General features: G+C 41.6%; 1 protein-coding gene across 5 annotated transcripts in view; it reads left to right on the top strand.

Annotated features, from left to right (window-relative positions):
• Positions 1-18145, top strand: part of FAM219A (family with sequence similarity 219 member A) — a 123527-nt gene that overhangs the window by 82613 nt on the left and 22769 nt on the right. For all 5 annotated transcript variants that reach the window (XM_075842604.1, XM_075842596.1, XM_075842617.1 and 2 more), the window contains exon 2: positions 10244-10343. In XM_075842604.1, coding sequence (XP_075698719.1) covers positions 10244-10343 — 100 coding nt within the window. The remainder of the gene's footprint in view (positions 1-10243; positions 10344-18145) is intronic.

Here is an 18145-nt window from a genome sequence, read left to right as displayed (position 1 = left end):
TAGTAGTTATATTCTTGTATATAGGTGCAGTATTATAGTAGTTTTATTCTTGTATATAGGGGCAGTATAAGGGCATGGCCCCACGTGGCGGATTTCCTCCGCAGCTGTCCGCATCAATGCCGCACAGAATCTGCGTTGCAGATTCTGCGGCGGATCTGCCCAAAATGTGCAGTAAATTGATGCGGACTTGCTGCTGCGGACTGCGGGAAAAGTGCTTCCCTTCTCTCTATCAGTGCAGGATAGAGAGAAGGGCCAGCACTTTCCCTAGTGAAAGTAAAAGAATTTCATACTTACCGGCCGTTGTCTTGGTGACGCGTCCCTCTTTCGGCATCCAGCCCGACCTCCCTGGATGACGCGGCAGTCCATGTGACCGCTGCAGCCTGTGATTGGCTGCAGCCGTCACTTAGACTGAAACGTCATCCTGGGAAGCCGGACTGGAGACAGAAGCAGGGAGTTCTCGGTAAGTATGAACTTCTATTTTTTTACAGGTAGCTGTATATTGGGATCGGTAGTCACTGTCCAGGGGGCAGAAACAGTTACTGCCGATCGCTTAACTCTTTCAGCACCCTGGACAGTGACTATTTACTGACGTCTCCTAGCAACGCTCCCGTAATTCCGGGAGCCCCATTGACTTCCTCAGTCTGGCTGTAGACCTAGAAATACATAGGTCCAGCCAGAATGAAGAAATGTCATGGCAAAAAAGCAAGACGCATCCGCAGCACACATAACATGTGCATGACAGCTGCGGACTTCATTGCGGAACTTAGATTCTCCATTGAAGTCAATGGAGAAATTCCGCCATGAGTCCGCAACCAGTCCGCCACTGGTCCGCAACAGACAGAGCATGCTGTGGACACCAAATTCCGCTCCGCAGCCTATGCTCCGCAGCGGAATTTTACGCATCGTCTAAACGAACACTTCTAAATAGAAGTGGAAGTCAATGGAGAAACGGCTCCGCTGCGGATTAACGCTGCGGAGTGTCCGCAGCGGAATTCAAGTGAATTTCTGCCACGTGTGAACCCAGCCTTATAGTAGTTATATTCTTGTACATAGGGGCAGTATTATAGTAGTTATATTCTTGTACATAGGGGGCAGTATTATAGTAGTTATATTCTTGTATATAGGAGCAGTATTATAGTAGTTATATTCTTGTACATAGGGACAGTATTATAGTAGTTATATTCTTGTATATAGGGGCAGTATTATAGTAGTTATATTCTTGTATATAGGAGCAGTATTATAGCAGTTATATTCTTGTATATAGGAGCAGTATTATAGTAGTTATATTCTTGTACATAGGGAGCAGTATTATAGTAGTTATATTCTTGTATATAGGAGCAGTATTATAGTAGTTATATTCTTGTATATAGGGGCAGTATTATAGTAGTTATATTCTTGTATATAGGTGCAGTATTATAGTAGTTATATTCTTGTACATAGGGAGCAGTATTATAGTAGTTATATTCTTGTATATAGGAGCAGTATTATAGTAGTTATATTCTTGTATATAGGGGCAGTATTATAGTAGTTATATTCTTGTATATAGGGGCAGTATTATAGTAGTTATATTCTTGTACATAGGTGGCAGTATTATGGTAGTTATATTCTTGTATATAGGAGTAGAATTATAGTAGTTATATTCTTTTATATTGGGAGCAGTATTATAGTAGTTATATTCTTGTACATAGGGGGCAGTATTATAGTAGTTATATTCTTGTACATAGGTGGCAGTATTATAGTAGTTATATTCTTGTATATAGGGGGCAGGATTATAGAAGTTATATTCTTGTATATAGGAGCAGTATTATAGTAGTTATATTCTTGTATATAGGGGCAGTATTATTGTAGTTATACTCTTGTACATAGGGGGTAGTATTATAGTAGTTATATTCTTGTACATAGCAGCAGTATTGTAGTAGTTATATTCTTGTATATAGGAGGCAGTATTATAGTAGTTATATTCTTGTATATAGGGGCAGTATTATAATAGTTATATTCTTGTATATAGGGGCAGTATTATAATAGTTATGTTCTTGTATATAGGATCAGTATTATAGTAGTTATAGTCTTGTACATAGGAGCAGTCTTCTAGTAGTTATATTCTTGTACATAGGAGGCAGTATTATAGTAGTTATATTCTTGTATATATGGAGCAGTATTATAGTAGTTATATTCTTGTACATAGGAGGCAGTATTATAGTAGTTATATTCTTGTACATAGGAGCAGTATTATAGTAGTTATATTCTTGTACATTGGAGCAGTATTATAGTAGTTATATTCTTGTACATAGGAGCAGTATTATAGTAGTTATATACTTGTATATAGGAGCAGTATTATAGTAGTTATATTCTTGTATATAGGAGCAGTATTATAGTAGTTATATTCTTGTACATAGGGAGCAGTATTATAATAGTTATATTCTTGTACATAGGGAGCAGTATTATAGTAGTTATATTCTTGTACATAGGGAGCAGTATTATAATAGTTATATTCTTGTACATAGGGAGCAGTATTAGGGCACGGCCAGACGTGGCGGAATTGCTGTGGAATTCCGCAGCGGACAGTCCGCAGTGGAATTCTCCAGCGGCCTTTTTTTACATTTGTTTCAATACATTTTGAGGCAAGTTAGTTCAGACTTTGCGGAAAACTCCGCTGCGGACCATAGAATGCGGTGACGAAGGCTGCATTGAGCAGCTGAAAAGTTGCATTCTATTGCACAGATGGGTGAATAAAAATCCCTTTTTTTGACCTTTAGAGTGCTGCTTCTATTTATATTCTGTCTGATATCTGTGGACTCTAAAGTCGGATTCCTGGAGGCTTGCACCCTGCTACCCTGGAGGTTGTTGTTCTACTGTGCTGCCCATTTTCTCTATTTGGACTCTCCCTGTAAAGGATGTAGACATGGATAGTACTGCCTCCATATCTCTCCCTGTGAATGATGTAGGTACAGACACTACTGCTTCCATGTCTCTCCCTGTAAATGATGTGGGTACAGACAGTACTACCTCCTTGTCTCTTTCTGTATATGAGGTACGTACAAATAGTACAACCTCCCCATTTCTTTTTGAAAATTATGTAGGTACAGATAGCACTGCCTCCCTGTCTCTTCATGTACATATGGTGCTGCCTCCATGTAAATGGTATGGGAAGAAATACCACTGCTCTCATATCTCACCCTATAAGTGAGGAAGGTACAGATAGTACTGCCTCCTTTAACCCCTTAGCGCACCAGGACGTACCGGTACGTCCTGCATTGAAGTGCTTTAAGGCACAGGGACGTACCGGTGCGTCCTGGCTAAAAACTGTCACCCTGTCAAAGGACAAGGTGACAGAACTGTGCCGTCAACTGTTTATGACAGTTGATCGGCACAGTAAGACGGCAGGGGACCATTCACAGCGGTCTCCTGCCGGCGATCGCTGTGATTGGTCAGTCAAAGCAGACTGACCAATCACAGCTCTATGACGTGTGTATGTGATGACGCTGGCTCAGAAGCTGAGCCAGCGTTATCACCGCCGGGAATCAGCTGCCCGACGCCCCTCTGCAACGGCCAGGACCGGAGCTAGGCTCCGATCCGGCCGATTAACCCCTTCGATGCATCGATAAACGTGATCGATGCATCGAAGTGGCTTGTAGCCCTGTCGGCAACCACGATGGTTGCCACGGGCGCGGGTGTCAGCTGTTTGTCACAGCTGACATCGTGCCCTAACGGCCAGGACCGGAGCAAGGCTCCGATCCGGCCGATTAACCCCTTAGATGCAGCTATCGCTGCATCTAAGTGATTAGATCGTACCCTATGGTTGCTAATAACAACCATCGGCACCCGCGAGTGTTCTGATGGTTGCTATGGCAACCATAGCCTAACAATCGCTTCCTAGTACGGAAGCCTATTAGGCCCCGCCGGGAGGCGAAGCCTAATAGGCTTGCTGTCAGTGAATAGCTGACAGCTCTAATACACTGCACTATGTAGGTAGTGCAGTGTATTAGAATAGCGATCAGGGCTTCATGCCTTCAAGTTCCCTAGTGGGACAAAAGTAAAAGTTAAAACAAGTTAATAAAAATGTTGTAAAAAAGTAAAAAAAAAATAAGTTTCATGTTAAAAAACACTATAACAGCCTTTTTTCCTATAATAAGTCTTTTATTATAGGAAAAACCAAAAAACATAAATAAAAGTACACATATGTGGTATCCCCGCGTCCGTAACGACCCAAACTATAAAAATATCACGCTATTTTACCCGTACGGTGAACACCGTAAAAAAATTAAATAAAAAACTATTCCAGAATCGCTTTTTGTTAGTCACTACCCCTTGCAAAACAGAATAAAAAAAGGGATCTAAAAATTGCATGTACCCCAAAATTATACCATTAAAAAACGCAGCCCGTCCCGCAAAAAACAAGCCCTCCCGCAGCTTTTTTGACGGAAAAATAAAAATGTTATGGCTCTCAGAATCTGGTGACACCAAAAATAAATTATTTGAAACAAAAGCGATTTTATCGTGCAGACGCTGCAAAACTTAAGAAAAACTATATACATATGCTATCGCTGTAATCATACCGACCCGCAGAATAACGTAAAATTGTCATTCATAGCGCATGGCGAACGCCGTAAAAAAAATAATAATAAAAATCATCAGAATTGCAGGTTTTTGGTCACCTTGCTTGCCAAAAAAATTTAATACAAAGTGATCAAAAAAAATCGCATGTACCCCAAAATGGTGCCAATGAGATCTACAGATTGTCCCGCAACAAATAAGCCCTCACCCAGCTCCAGGGAAAAAAAATAAAGACGTTTTGGCTCTCAGAATATGGCGATGCAAAATGTGCAGAGTGTCCAAAAGCGGATAATATCGGGCGCCATTTATCAGTGCAACACCGGCCACGTCTGCGGATTATTTATTTACCGCATTATTATACTCTCTTATTATACCCCTGATGTTCTCCACACAGCTTACATATGCCCCCACAGTATAAACTGAAATACCAGCAAAACCCCAAACAGAACAACTAGCGAGCAAAATCCACGCTCCAAAAGCCAAATGGTGCGCCCTGCAGCGTGCCCAAGCAGCAGTGTACGTCCACATATATGGCATCGCCATACCCGGGAGAACCCGCTTAACAGTTTGAGGTATTTGTCTTCAGTGGCACGAACTGGGCACAAAATATTGTGCACTAAAATGGCACATACCTGTGGAAATTTGCAATTTTCACTTTGCACCATCCACTGAGCATTCATTTCTAATAGAAAAAAAAAAAACCTGTGTGGTCAAAATGCTCACTACACCCGTTAATAAAATGCCTTCAGGGGTGCAGTTTCCAAAATGGGGGTCACTACTTGGGGGTTCGTTTTACTATTTGACCCCAGAGCCCTGCCGTTGTGGGCTAATGCTGCGAAAATCACCAAAATTGGTCTCACATGCGCCTTTCACTCCTAAGCCGTCATATGTCCAGGCAAATGATAAATGCCTTGAGGGGTGTAGTTTACCAAATGGGGTCACTTTTGCCGGGTTTGCAGTATTTTGGCCCCTCAGTGGCTTTTCAAATGTGACATGGGGCCGCAAACCATTCCAGCAAAACTTGAGCTCCAAAAGTCAAATGGCGATCCGTCCTTTCTAACTTCCGCCATGTGTCCAAACAGCAGTTTATTACCACATATGGGGTATTGCTGTGCTCAGAAGAGTTTGCTTTACAAATATTGGGGTGTTTTCTCCTTTATCTGTTGTAAAAATGAAAAAATCTGAGCTAAAACTACATTTTATTAGAAAAAATTTAGATTTTCAATTTCACGGCATAATTCCCATAGATTCAGCAAAAACCGTGTAGGGTCAAAATGCTAACTATACCCCAAGAAAAATTCCTTGAGGAGTGTAGTTTCCAAAATGGGGTCACTTTTGGGGAGTTTCCACTGTTATGGTCCCTTCAGGGCTTTGCAAACACGGCATGGCACCGAAAACCATTCCAGCAAAATCTGCGCTCCAAAATCCAAATGGCCCTCCTTCCCTTCTGAGCCCCGCTGTGGGTCCAAACAGCAGTTTATTACCACATATGGGGTATTGCCGTAATCGGGAGACATTGCTTTACAAATGTTGGGGTGCTTTTTCTCCTTTATTCCTTGTAAAATCTAAAACATTGTATGTTTTTCCAGAAAAAAAGTAGATTTTCATTTTCACAGACCAGTTCCAATAAATTTAGCAAAAAATCTGTGGGCTAAAAATGCTAAATATACCTCTTGAAAAAATCCTTGAGGGGTGTAGTTTCCAAAATGGGGTCACTTTTGGGGAGTTTCCACTGTTATGGTCCCTCCAGGGCTTTGCAAACACGACATGGCACCGAAAACCATTCCAGCAAAATCTGCGCTCCAAAATCCAAATGGCCCTAGTTCCCTTCTGAGCCCTGCCGTGGGTCCAAACAGCAGTTTATTACCACATATGGGGTATTGCCGTAATCGGGAGACATTGCTTTACAAATGTTGGGGTGCTTTTTCTCCTTTATTCCTTGTAAAAACGAAAACATCGTATGTTTTTTCAGAAAAAAAGTAGATTTTCATTTTCACAGACAAGTTCCAATAAATTTAGCAAAAAACCTGTGGGCTAAAAATGCTAACTATACCCCTAGAAAAATTCCTTCAGGGGTGTAGTTTCCAAAATCGGGTCACTTTTGGGGGGTTTCCGTTGTTTTGGCACCACAAGACCTCTTCAAACCTGACATGGTGCCTAAAATATATTCTAATAAAATAGAGGCCCCAAAATCCACCAGGTGCTCCTTTGCTTCGGAGGCCGGTGTTTCGGTCCTTTACCGCACTAGGACCACATGTGGGATATTTCTGAAAATGGCAGAATCTGGGCAATAAATATTGAGTTACATTTCTCGGGTAAAACCTTCTGTGTTACAGAAAAAACTGTATTACAAATGAATTTAGTAAAAAAAAATTGAAATTTGTAAATTTCACCTCTACTTTGCTTTATTTCTTGTGAAATTCCTAAAGGGTTCAAATAATTTCTGAATGCTGTTTTGAGTACTTTAAGGGGTGCAGTTTTTAAAATGGGGTGTTTTATAGGGGGTTTCTAATATATAAGGCCCTCAAAGCCACTTCAGAACTGAACTGGTCCCTGAAAAAATAGCCTTTTGAAATTTTCTTGAAAATATGATAAATTGCTGCTAAAGTTATAAGCCTTGTAACGTCCTAGAAAAATAAAAGCACGTTGAAAAAACAATGCAAACATAAAGTAGACATATGGGAAATGTTAACTAGTCACTATTTTGTGTGGTATAACTATCTGTTTTACAAGCAGATACATTACAATTTAGAAAAATGCAGATTTTTGCAAATTTTCTCTAAATTTTGGTGTTTTTTACAAATAAATATTGAATTTAACGACAAAATTTTTTCAGTATCATAAAGTCCAATGTGTCACGAGAAAACAATCTCAGAATCGCTTGGCTAGGTAAAAGCATTCCGGAGTTATTACAACATAAAGTAACACATGTCAGATTTGAAAAAATAGGCTGTGTCCTTAAGGCCAAAACAGGCTGTGTCCTTAAGGGGTTAATCTCCGTCCCCTACAGTCTTTGTTTACTTTTCTGCAGCGATGACGTGCTGTACAATCACGTGACTTCTACAACCTATCACTGGACTCGGCTGTGATGCTTGCATGTACAGCACCAGACCACTAAGACCAGTGATTGGCTGCAGTGGATGTACATTGCTGTCATCACTGCAGGACAAATACACAGATACCGACGGGAATTTGCGCAACGTCACCGCTGGAGCGGCAGAGGATTTAACAGGTGAGTATTGGTTATTTTTTATTTTATACCATTATCTAACGCCAGGCTTATTTTTTAAACTCCCAGAAAACCCTTTTAAAGGGAACCTGTCACCAGCATTTCACCTATTGAACTTTACTCCCTCACCTGCCGCTGCAAAGTTCATTAGGAGAGTGGATAACGGTAAACTCCTCCGACTGTACTAACGGTCTGCAAACATTTTGCACTTTTTATCGTAATAATCCGGTGTCCCTTTGTGCGCACACACCAGAATAGTTCATCAATGCACAAGCACAGGATTGTGCGTGCTGGGGGAAGGCGAGGAGCTGTCAATCAAAAGTAAGGAGGCGGGGCTAACTTGGAAAGACTTGAGGAATATAGATTTGACTATTTTCTGCTCATTAGCATACGGTTTGGGAACACTAACAAACTGAATACTAAAGCTACAGAGCCGACTAAGAAGACAATTATAGGTTATATAGAAATGATTTTTCACCCACTACCACCAGGTATTGCTGGTTTAATAGGTGAAATGCTGGTGACAGGTTCCCTTTAAGCTTTATGTTCTTAAAGAGTCTCTGTCACCACATTATAAGTGGCCTATATTGTACATGATGTGATCGGCGCTGTAATGTAGGTCACAGCAGTGTTTTTTTATTTGGAGAAACAATCATTTTTGACGGGAGTTATGACCTATAGTAGCTTTATGCTAATGAGTTTCTAAATGGACAACTGGGCGTGTTTTACTATATGACCAAGTGGGCGTTGTGGAGAGAAGTGTATGACGCTTACCAATCAGTGACCAATCAGCGTCATACACTTCTCTCCATTCATTTACACAGCACATAGTGATCTTACTAGATCACTATGTGCAGCCACATAAACACACTATAACATTACTGCAGTGTCCTGACAGTGAATAGGCATTACCACCAGCCAGGACGTGTTGTGTATTCAGATTCCTGACACTTCGGTAAGGTTTGTGTGAGATTTACAGCAAGGCAAGCATAATCTCGTGAGATTACGCTGTAAACTGTCATTTAAAATGAGATTATGCTTGCCTTGCTGTAAATCATACACAAACGTTAGCGAAGTTTCAGGATTCTGAATAGACATCACGTCCTGGCTGGAGGTAATGTATATTCATTGTCAGGACATTTGAGTAACGTTAATGTGTGTGTATGTGGCTGCACATAGTGATCTAGTAAGATCACTATGTGCTGTGTAAATGAATGGAGAGAAGTGTATGACGCTGATTGGTCACTGATTGGTCAGCGTCATACACTTCTCTCCACAACGCCCACTTGGTCATATAGTAAAACACGCCCAGTTGTCATTTAGAAAGTCATTAGCATAAAGCTAAAATAGGTCATAACTCCGTCAAAAATGATCGTTTTTCGAAATAAAAAACACTGCTGTAATCTACATTACAGCGCCGATCACATTATGTAGAAGATAGGCCACTTATAATGTGGTGACAGCCTCTTTAAGACTGGACAAGCTTTTTAAGGGACATCAGCGCATTGGATGAGGTGACATCACTTGTTTCAGCTCTTAAGGTCCAGGGCAGCTTTTTCAAAGAATATCTGCAGATCTGAATTCCAGGTCTGGTCGACTTCTTCAGACATTTACTGGTATTTTTAGAATTCTGAGAAGAGGCACTGAATGAAATCTAATAACCGTTCGGCTGTCAGGCTTCATTTCCACCCTGTGTCTGGATCCGGGGAAAATTACCCTCGCTTCAGCACGGCCTGTGGTGCAGTCATAATGATAATAGAGCGTCTCCACACGCAGACCTCCAGACCTAAGGACCTCACTGATGTCAGGGCCCCGGAGCAACAGTATATATATATATATATATATATATATATATATATATATATATATATATATGATCATATATATATATATATATATATATATATATATGATCATCAGTAGATCTGCAACAGGTATGGCAGTCATCTGATCATGGTTCTGCAGTGGGGTAGCTATAGGAGGTGCACATAGTATATCTAAACCCAGAATGTGCCACCCTATGCAGTGTGTAGGGCACATGGCATTTTGGGTGTTTTTTGGGGGATGTAGGGCTCTAATAGAATTTTTGCATTGGCCCTAGGAATTTCAAGCGCCGCCTCTGTTTCTTTATGAATTGATTTAAGTGCGACAAACATAATAACAGAGAAGTTGTTACAGTATCGCCCCTGTTACTAGCATCTTCCGGTTCCTGTCCTTATATTCCTTCCATAAAAGCGCATTTTATAAAAAATTGTAAAGTCCAGATTACACATATATATATATACAGCAAAACAATGATAAACGGCAAAGTCATGTTAACCTTGCATTGGCGGCTTTGCTGTGCAACTTTTTTTTAAAACTAGACACAACGATCACCCCATATAAGCCTCATATTGTACAGAGAGATTTTCCTTATTATTGTACGACCTGCACTTATGGTTCTGTCCCTTCCCTCCGCAGGATCCTGCGGCAGCCGCCATTTCCGATGGAGACTGTGATATCCGGGAGGGTGAGAGTGTGTCCATGAACTACAAGCCTTCCCCGCTGCAGGTGAAATTAGGTGAGTGATGGAGCCGACCAACTTCTCCTCAGCAGGAAGTATAACCAGTTATCAAATGTAAGATTCAGAAGGGGGAGTGCTGAAACAATCCGTTGTAATTAATAGAAATTAGTTTTATGAATCATAACAGTTGTGGGGGGAACTCAACCGTATTAAACGTCACGTATAGAATGAATCTCCATATACAGCGGATTCACTGTGTACATACATTACTTATCCTGCACTGATCCTGAGTTACATCCTGTATTATACTCCAGAGCTGCACTCACTATTCTGCTGGTGGCATCACTGTGTACATACATCACATTACTTATCCTGCACTGATCCTGAGTTACATCCTGTAATATACTCCAGAGCTGCACTCACTATTCTGCTGGTGGAGTCACTGTGTACATACATTACTTATCCTGCACTGATCCTGAGTTATATCCTGTATTATACTCCAGAGCTGCACTCACTATTCTGCTGGTGGAGTCACTGTGTACATACATCACATTACTTATCCTGTACTGATCCTGAGTTACATCCTGTATTATACTCCAGATCTGCACTCACTATTCTGCTGGTGGAGTCACTGAGTACATACATTACATTACTTATCCTGTACTGATCCTGAGTTACATCCTGTATTATACTCCAGAGCTGCACTCACTATTCTGCTGGTGGAGTCACTGTGTACATACATTACATTACTTATCCTGTACTGATCCTGAGTTACATCCTTTATTATACTCCAGAGCTGCACTCACTATTCTGCTGGTGGAGTCACTGTGTACATACATTACTTATCCTGTACTGATCCTGAGTTACATCCTGTAATATACTCCAGATCTGCACTCACTATTCTGCTGGTGGAGTTACTGTATACATACATTACTTATCCTGTACTGATCCTGAGTTACATCCTGTATTATACTCCAGAGCTGCACTCACTATTCTGCTGGTGGAGTCACTGTGTACATACATTACATTACTTATCCTGTACTGATCCTGAGTTACATCCTGTATTATACTCTAGAGCTGCACTCACTATTCTGCTGGTGGAGTCACTATGTACAACATGACATTACTTATCCTGTACTGATCCTGTATTATATTCCAGAGCTGCACTCACTATTCTGCTGGTGGAGTCCCTGTATACACACCAAATTGCCAGAGGCAAATAAATTAGCCCTTATTTCCCAGATACGTAATGCACGTTTAGGAAAAAATTAAGACGTAACTTTTATTTTTATCTATGTATTAGACAAACACACACAGAATTAAAAAGTCCAATGTGAACTGAGCGTCCTTATGCTAATAGCGTAGTGTAACTTGGCAGTGTAAGAAGTCTCGTAGCAGAGTCAAGGCAAAGCTAACTAGGACTACACTGCCTGTATAAGTGAGAACAAAGAGATAGCGGCTGCAGTCCGTTTAATGAGGACAATGTTTCAGATCACATTGACGTTAAAATAACTCGAAGAGCCCCCCCCCCCCTGACATGTTTCACCACCATAGTGGCATCTTCAGGGGTATTGGGGCACATGGCCATTATACCGTTGCTACTGGTATGGATTGTGCCGGTGCGACATGTTTTGCAACATGCGGACAATGTGCGGCTTAGTGAGGGGATTGTTTCTATGACGGGCATCTACTTCTGTAGTGCTGTCACCCGTGAATAAAACTTGAAGCTATAAAGGCGATGCTTCCAGATTGTCTTCATTAAACGGTGGCAATAGAGATCCCAATGTGTGGTAGACTTTCCCCTAGATCTTGAACGTTGGTACGTATCCTGGCTTCAGCACACGTTTTCCACATCCAAATTATGTCATCTGGAAGCCATTGTTGTAGACTCGGATATGTTTCAGAAACACGGCAGAGTGTGTGGAGGAAACATCGAGCAAAGTTGAGATCTTCTGGTGGAACAGGTAAATCGGGTATTCTGACCTTTACGCCAGTGCAGCACATTCCTGGTCATTCACCTTCGTACTTAAGTGCCCTTCAGTGTTCGCATTGTTACTCCATTCGGCCATTCAGAAGCAACAGAGATTGACCATATTGGGATTTTGAATTGTAAGGGAAAGCAGCATTACGCATATCAGCCCAGGTAGTAGTTCATCGATTAGCATATCGCACCTGGTCAGATGGAGACGGGCTTAGGTCTGCTGGGGGTCTCTGCGGCTCGTCTGTCTCGCTGAGACAGCAGACATTCCTCAGCCTGCTGGGGAGTTTTTCAGCAGCTCGCTGTTGACTGTGAAGCATCTTTTCAGCCTGGAGACGGGCTTGGTTTTGCTGAGAGGTTCCAGCAGCTCGGGCAGCATCCATGCACTTTGCCGTAGGAGACTTTCATCCAAGTGCAGGGTTCCCTTTTGGAGGCATCACTGGTATGAAAGGGATTCAATTTATGAGAATGATCAAATCCAGTATATGTACAGTGTAGTATAGGTGTAGGTCCTTTCACGGCGAGTAACATGTCGAGTAAAGAAAAATGGATTTGTTGTTATGGAAACCTGGTCTAAAGCTGTGTGTATGTGAGTGAGGCTAAGAATGAAGGGCCTACGAGCTTCTATTGGCTAATATGGGTCATCTGATGTGATATGGAGGAGGGTCCTTGATGTGGAAGCCAGTGGTGCCATATTTGCTTTTGTGAATATGTCAAGAACGGTAGGTCCTAGAGACCTAAAACCCGGTCTAAAACCTTCGGAAGCGCGTGATTTACTTGTGTGTCCAATGTGGTGCAGATTGGTCCAGTCATTTGGCCGTGCACAAAGATCATTCAACAGAAATACATTTTTATATATATATAGAGATGATACATTGTTACTCAGTGTTATAAGTGATACATTGTTGCTTGGAGTATGTATTGTATATAGGCGATACATTGTTGCTTGGTTTTTATATTAGTTATAGATGATATATTGTTACTCAGTGTTATAAGTTATACATTGTTGCTTGGAGTATATATTGGATATAAGGTTGTCACCATACCAGAATTTGAACTTCGATACCGATACTTCGTGTAGTATTGCGATACTTGATACCAAAACAATACTTTTGCCAACAATAATAATAATAATAAAACAAAAAAGTTCTTCCGTTTTCTGATGTGAGGCACGAGGTATTATGAATTTTGATTCTCCATGTGCCTCACATTAATAGTAATTAAGCCCATCATGTTCCTCAGTCATAATGGACAACATTAGGTTAATGTGTGAGGTACATGATGGGGTTAATTACGATTAATGTGAGGCACATGGAGGTTCAAAATTCATAACACCTCGTGCCTCACATTAATAAGTGAAAGAAAGCAGTTTTTTTTTAATTTTATAACCGCGTAAATATAAATGACGCTATAAATTTATTACGGTCGCGATTATACAGAATACGTGTATATTTTATGTATTGAGACTTATTTTAATGTTAATTGTAAAAAAAAAAATGTGTTTTTTTTATTTTTTTTATTTAACATTACTTTATTTTTTTAACTTTTTCTTTTTAAACTTTAATGTACTGGCATATATCTATACACTGATAATACACAGGAAATATGGTCAGACAGCCCTGGGGTCCTTCAATGGACACTGGGCTGTCTGCCCATATATGGTATGGCCCTCGATCCGTCACAGGGATTCCCCGTGACACGATTGAAAGGGCATCCCCCCTCTCATTCACCCCTTGAATGCTGCAGTCAGCTTTGATCGCAGCATTCAGGAGAATAGCGGCGGAGATGAGAGGTTTCTCTGATCTCCGCCGTTACAGTGGTACTGTGGCTGTGTAATACAGCCATTGCCCCGCTCCTGACAATAAGGGTATGTTCACAGGATTAACAAAATACGTCTGAAAATACAGAGCTGTTTTCAAGGGAAAACAGCTCCTGATTTTCAGACGTTTTTTGAGCAACTCGCGTATTTTGCTGCGTTTTTTGCGGCGTTTTTTACAGCCATTTTTGGAGCTGTTTTCATTGGAGTCGATGAGAAAACGGCTCCAAAAACGTCCCAAGAAGTGTCCTGCACTTCTTTTGACGAGCCGTCATTTTACGCGCCGTATTTTGACAGCAACGCGTAAAATGACAGCCCGTCTGCACAGAACACCGTAAAACCCATTGAATTCAATGGGCAGATATTTGCAGACGGTTTGGAGCCGTTTTTTTCGGGTGTAATTCGAGGCGTAAAACGCCTGAATTACGTCCATAAATAGGGCGTGTGAACATACCCTTAGTGCGCGCGCGGTCAGCATAAGGTGATGCGGCCGGCGCTGCACTAATGAGCAGCAGCGCAGGCACTAAAGACAGAACATGGGTATGTTTTGCAGTGCGCCCGCCATGGTCTTCAGTGCCGGCAATCATTAGTGCAGCGCTGGATATCGTGCTGACCGCGCGCACACTTGTCAGGACTAAGGAGCGGGGCAATGGTTGTATCACACAGCTGCAGCCCCGCTCTAACAACATTCATGTGTTACTATACTATACGGTATCGAACCGTTTGAGGGTGCACGGTATTGAAACAGTATCGAAGTTTCGATGCATCGTGCATCCCTAATTGTATATAGGCGATACATTGTTGCTTGGTATTTATATTAGTTATAGATGATACATTGTTACTCATTGTTTATAAGTGATACATTGTTGCTTAGAGTATATGTATATATTGGATAAAGGTGATACATTGTTGCTTGGAGTATATATTGGATATAGGCGACACATTGTTGCTTGGTTTTTATGTTAGTTATAGATTATATATTGCTACTCATTGTTTATACGTGATACATTGTTGCTTGGAGTATATATTGGATATAGGCGACACATTGTTGCTTGGTTTTTATGTTAGTTATAGATTATATATTGCTACTCATTGTTTATACGTGATACATTGTTGCTTGGAGTATATATTGGATATAGGCGACACATTGTTGCTTGGTTTTTATGTTAGTTATAGATTATATATTGCTACTCATTGTTTATACGTGATACATTGTTGCTTGGAGTATATATTGGATATAGGCGACACATTGTTGCTTGGTTTTTATATTAGTTATAGATGATATATTGTTACTCAGTGTTATATGTTATATATTGTTTCTTCGTGTGTACAGTGTGGTGTTTGCAGCTCTCCTGGCTTGTCCTCTCTGTAGGATATTGATCTTGGGATTCTCCGTTATATAAGGAGCTGTTGTCATTATATTAACCATCTTTCCTGACTTCGGATTCTGATTGAATTTCCTGCGCTGCTGCCTCGGGAATGGATATTGTGACTGATTACTTCTCAGCGATTATCTACAGCACGACTACTTAATATTTATGTATATATGAAGCAGAGGATCAGCAGGGGCCACTCTCCCGGGGCCCCATCCTGAACCATGACCGGCGCTGCGTGTGTCATACAAGCATAATGTTAATATGTCTCCCAACTCCTGTAAATTATCACCTGTTGATAGAGATATCAATGAGTATGATCTGTTGTGTTACATAGGACTGCAAGTAACATTTTCCACATTATCTGTATTCAGAGAGTTGTCTCTATGTGTTATTTAGGTTGGGACATAGGACTGCAGGTAACACTACTACATTATCTGTAATCAGAGAGTTATCACTGTGTGTTATCTATGGTGTTACATAGGACTGCAGGTAACACTACTACATTATCTGTACTGAGAGAGTTATCACTGTGTGTTATCTGTGGTGTTACATAGGACTGCAGGTGACGTCTACTACATTATCTGTACTGAGAGAGTTATCACTGTGTGTTATCTGTGGTGTTACATAGGACTGCAGGTAACATCTACTACATTATCTGTAATAAGAGTTATCACTGTGTTATCTGTGGTGTTACATAGGACTGCAGGTAACACTACTACATTATCTGTACTGAGAGAGTTATCACTGTGTGTTATCTGTGGTGTTACATAGGACTGCAGGTAACACTACTACATTATCTGTACTCAGAGAGTTATCACTGTGTGTTATCTGTGGTGTTACATAGGACTGCAGGTAACATCTACTACATTATCTGTAATAAGAGTTATCACTGTGTTATCTGTGGTGTTACATAGGACTGCAGGTAACACTACTACATTATCTGTACTGAGAGAGTTATCACTGTGTGTTATCTGTGGTGTTACATAGGACTGCAGGTAACACTACTACATTATCTGTACTCAGAGAGTTATCACTGTGTTATCTGTGGTGTTACATGGGACTGCAGGTAAGTTTACTGGCTTATCAAAACATCAAACACTTATAGACATCATAATAGCATACAGAACCCCCACCTGCCCCTTTTAGCTGCTGTTGGACCCTTTATAAAAATGTTAACCTCTTTAAGGTCCTCATGTCCCAGGTTGTAGCTATGGTGAGGTAATGCAGCATGTGGAGGGACCCTTCTTCCTCTATGTACATCTGACCCTGTGATACTGGGGTGTTTCTGCTTTGAGATATGTCATTAATGTGACACATGTTCTGGGTTATATATTACACGCTGCATCCTTTTCCTTGAGCATTGTTCCTGAGATGGAGAATGGTCTTCAGATGAATCTTCTTCCGATAAATGTTCTGCTGATGAATAGTCTTTCGATAAATCTTGTGATAAATCATCTTCTAGTGAATCTTCTGATAAATCTACTTTTTATGAATGTTCTTTTGATAAAACTTCCTCTGATAAATCTTCCTCTGATAAATCTTCCTCTGATAAATCTTCCTCTGATAAATCTTCCTCTGATAAATCTTCCTCTGATAAATCTTCCTCTGATAAATCTTCTTCTGATGAATCTTCTGCTATGAATAGTCTATCTGTAACGTCCGTGGTTGCTGACCACGAACTCCTTCCATCCAGTCAACGCCCTTCTCAGAGATGTCTGCACATACGGCCGTCCTGTTCCACAGTGACCACCAGGGTGCGCTCGCGAGCTCAGTCCAGACTTAAGAAGCCAAAGCACACGCAGGTGGGAGATTGAGCTGATTACTACCAGAGTATCCTGGGCTATAAGAAGGGCTGTGCCTCTTCCATGCCTGAGTGTTGTTGTCGTACCCAAAGTTTGTGTATACAAATGCTCTCCTAGTGTTTTCCAGTTCCCTTTGTTCCCCGTACCTGTATCCCGTGCTATCCTGGTCAAGTGCCGTATTAGGCTGTACTCATGCTGTACTGTATTCCACACCTGTCCTGCTACTCCACGCCTGATGTCTACCTGCTGCCTAGTCCCAGCCGAGCCTGTCTTGCTACTGTTCCGAGCTGCCACAGGTACACTATACGAACTATGGACTGTGACCTGCACCCTGTTGGCCAGCTGCCATACCGTCAAGGCGGTACAGCCCAGTGGGTCCATGAACCCAACGTGACAGTACGCTCTGGCCATGGACCCCGCTAGTCAATCCAAGACCAAGATGACGTCACAAGAGATGCGGACAGATATGCTAGACTTCCGGTCTTGACAGGACCAACTCCTCCAGGCCTTGAACATTATCGCACGTCGGCAGGAGGTGCTAGCTGCCGTTCCTCCTACTACACCTCCTGGCAGTGTTGATCCTCAGACTACACCTCCTGGCAGTGTTGATCCCCGTTTTTCTTTGCCACTTCCTGACCGCTATGATGGAGACGCAGGGGCCTGTAGTGGATTTTTAAACCAGTGCCAGATCCACTTCAGCCTGTATGCAAGGGCATTTTCGTCTGATGGCGCAAAGGTCGCTTTCATCATCTCTCTCCTCAGTGGCAAGGCCCTTGCATGGGTGAATCCTATCTGGGGGAGACAAGGACCAGAGACCCGTGACTTCCAGGGGTTCCTCCAGACATTTCGCACAGTGTTTGAGGAGCCTGGACGAGTCTCGTCTGCAG

The sequence above is a fragment of the Rhinoderma darwinii genome, chromosome 1 (genome assembly GCF_050947455.1).
Source record: "Rhinoderma darwinii isolate aRhiDar2 chromosome 1, aRhiDar2.hap1, whole genome shotgun sequence".
In the NCBI taxonomy this organism is placed as follows: domain Eukaryota; kingdom Metazoa; phylum Chordata; class Amphibia; order Anura; family Rhinodermatidae; genus Rhinoderma; species Rhinoderma darwinii.
This window is presented reverse-complemented; position numbering and strand designations above follow the sequence as displayed.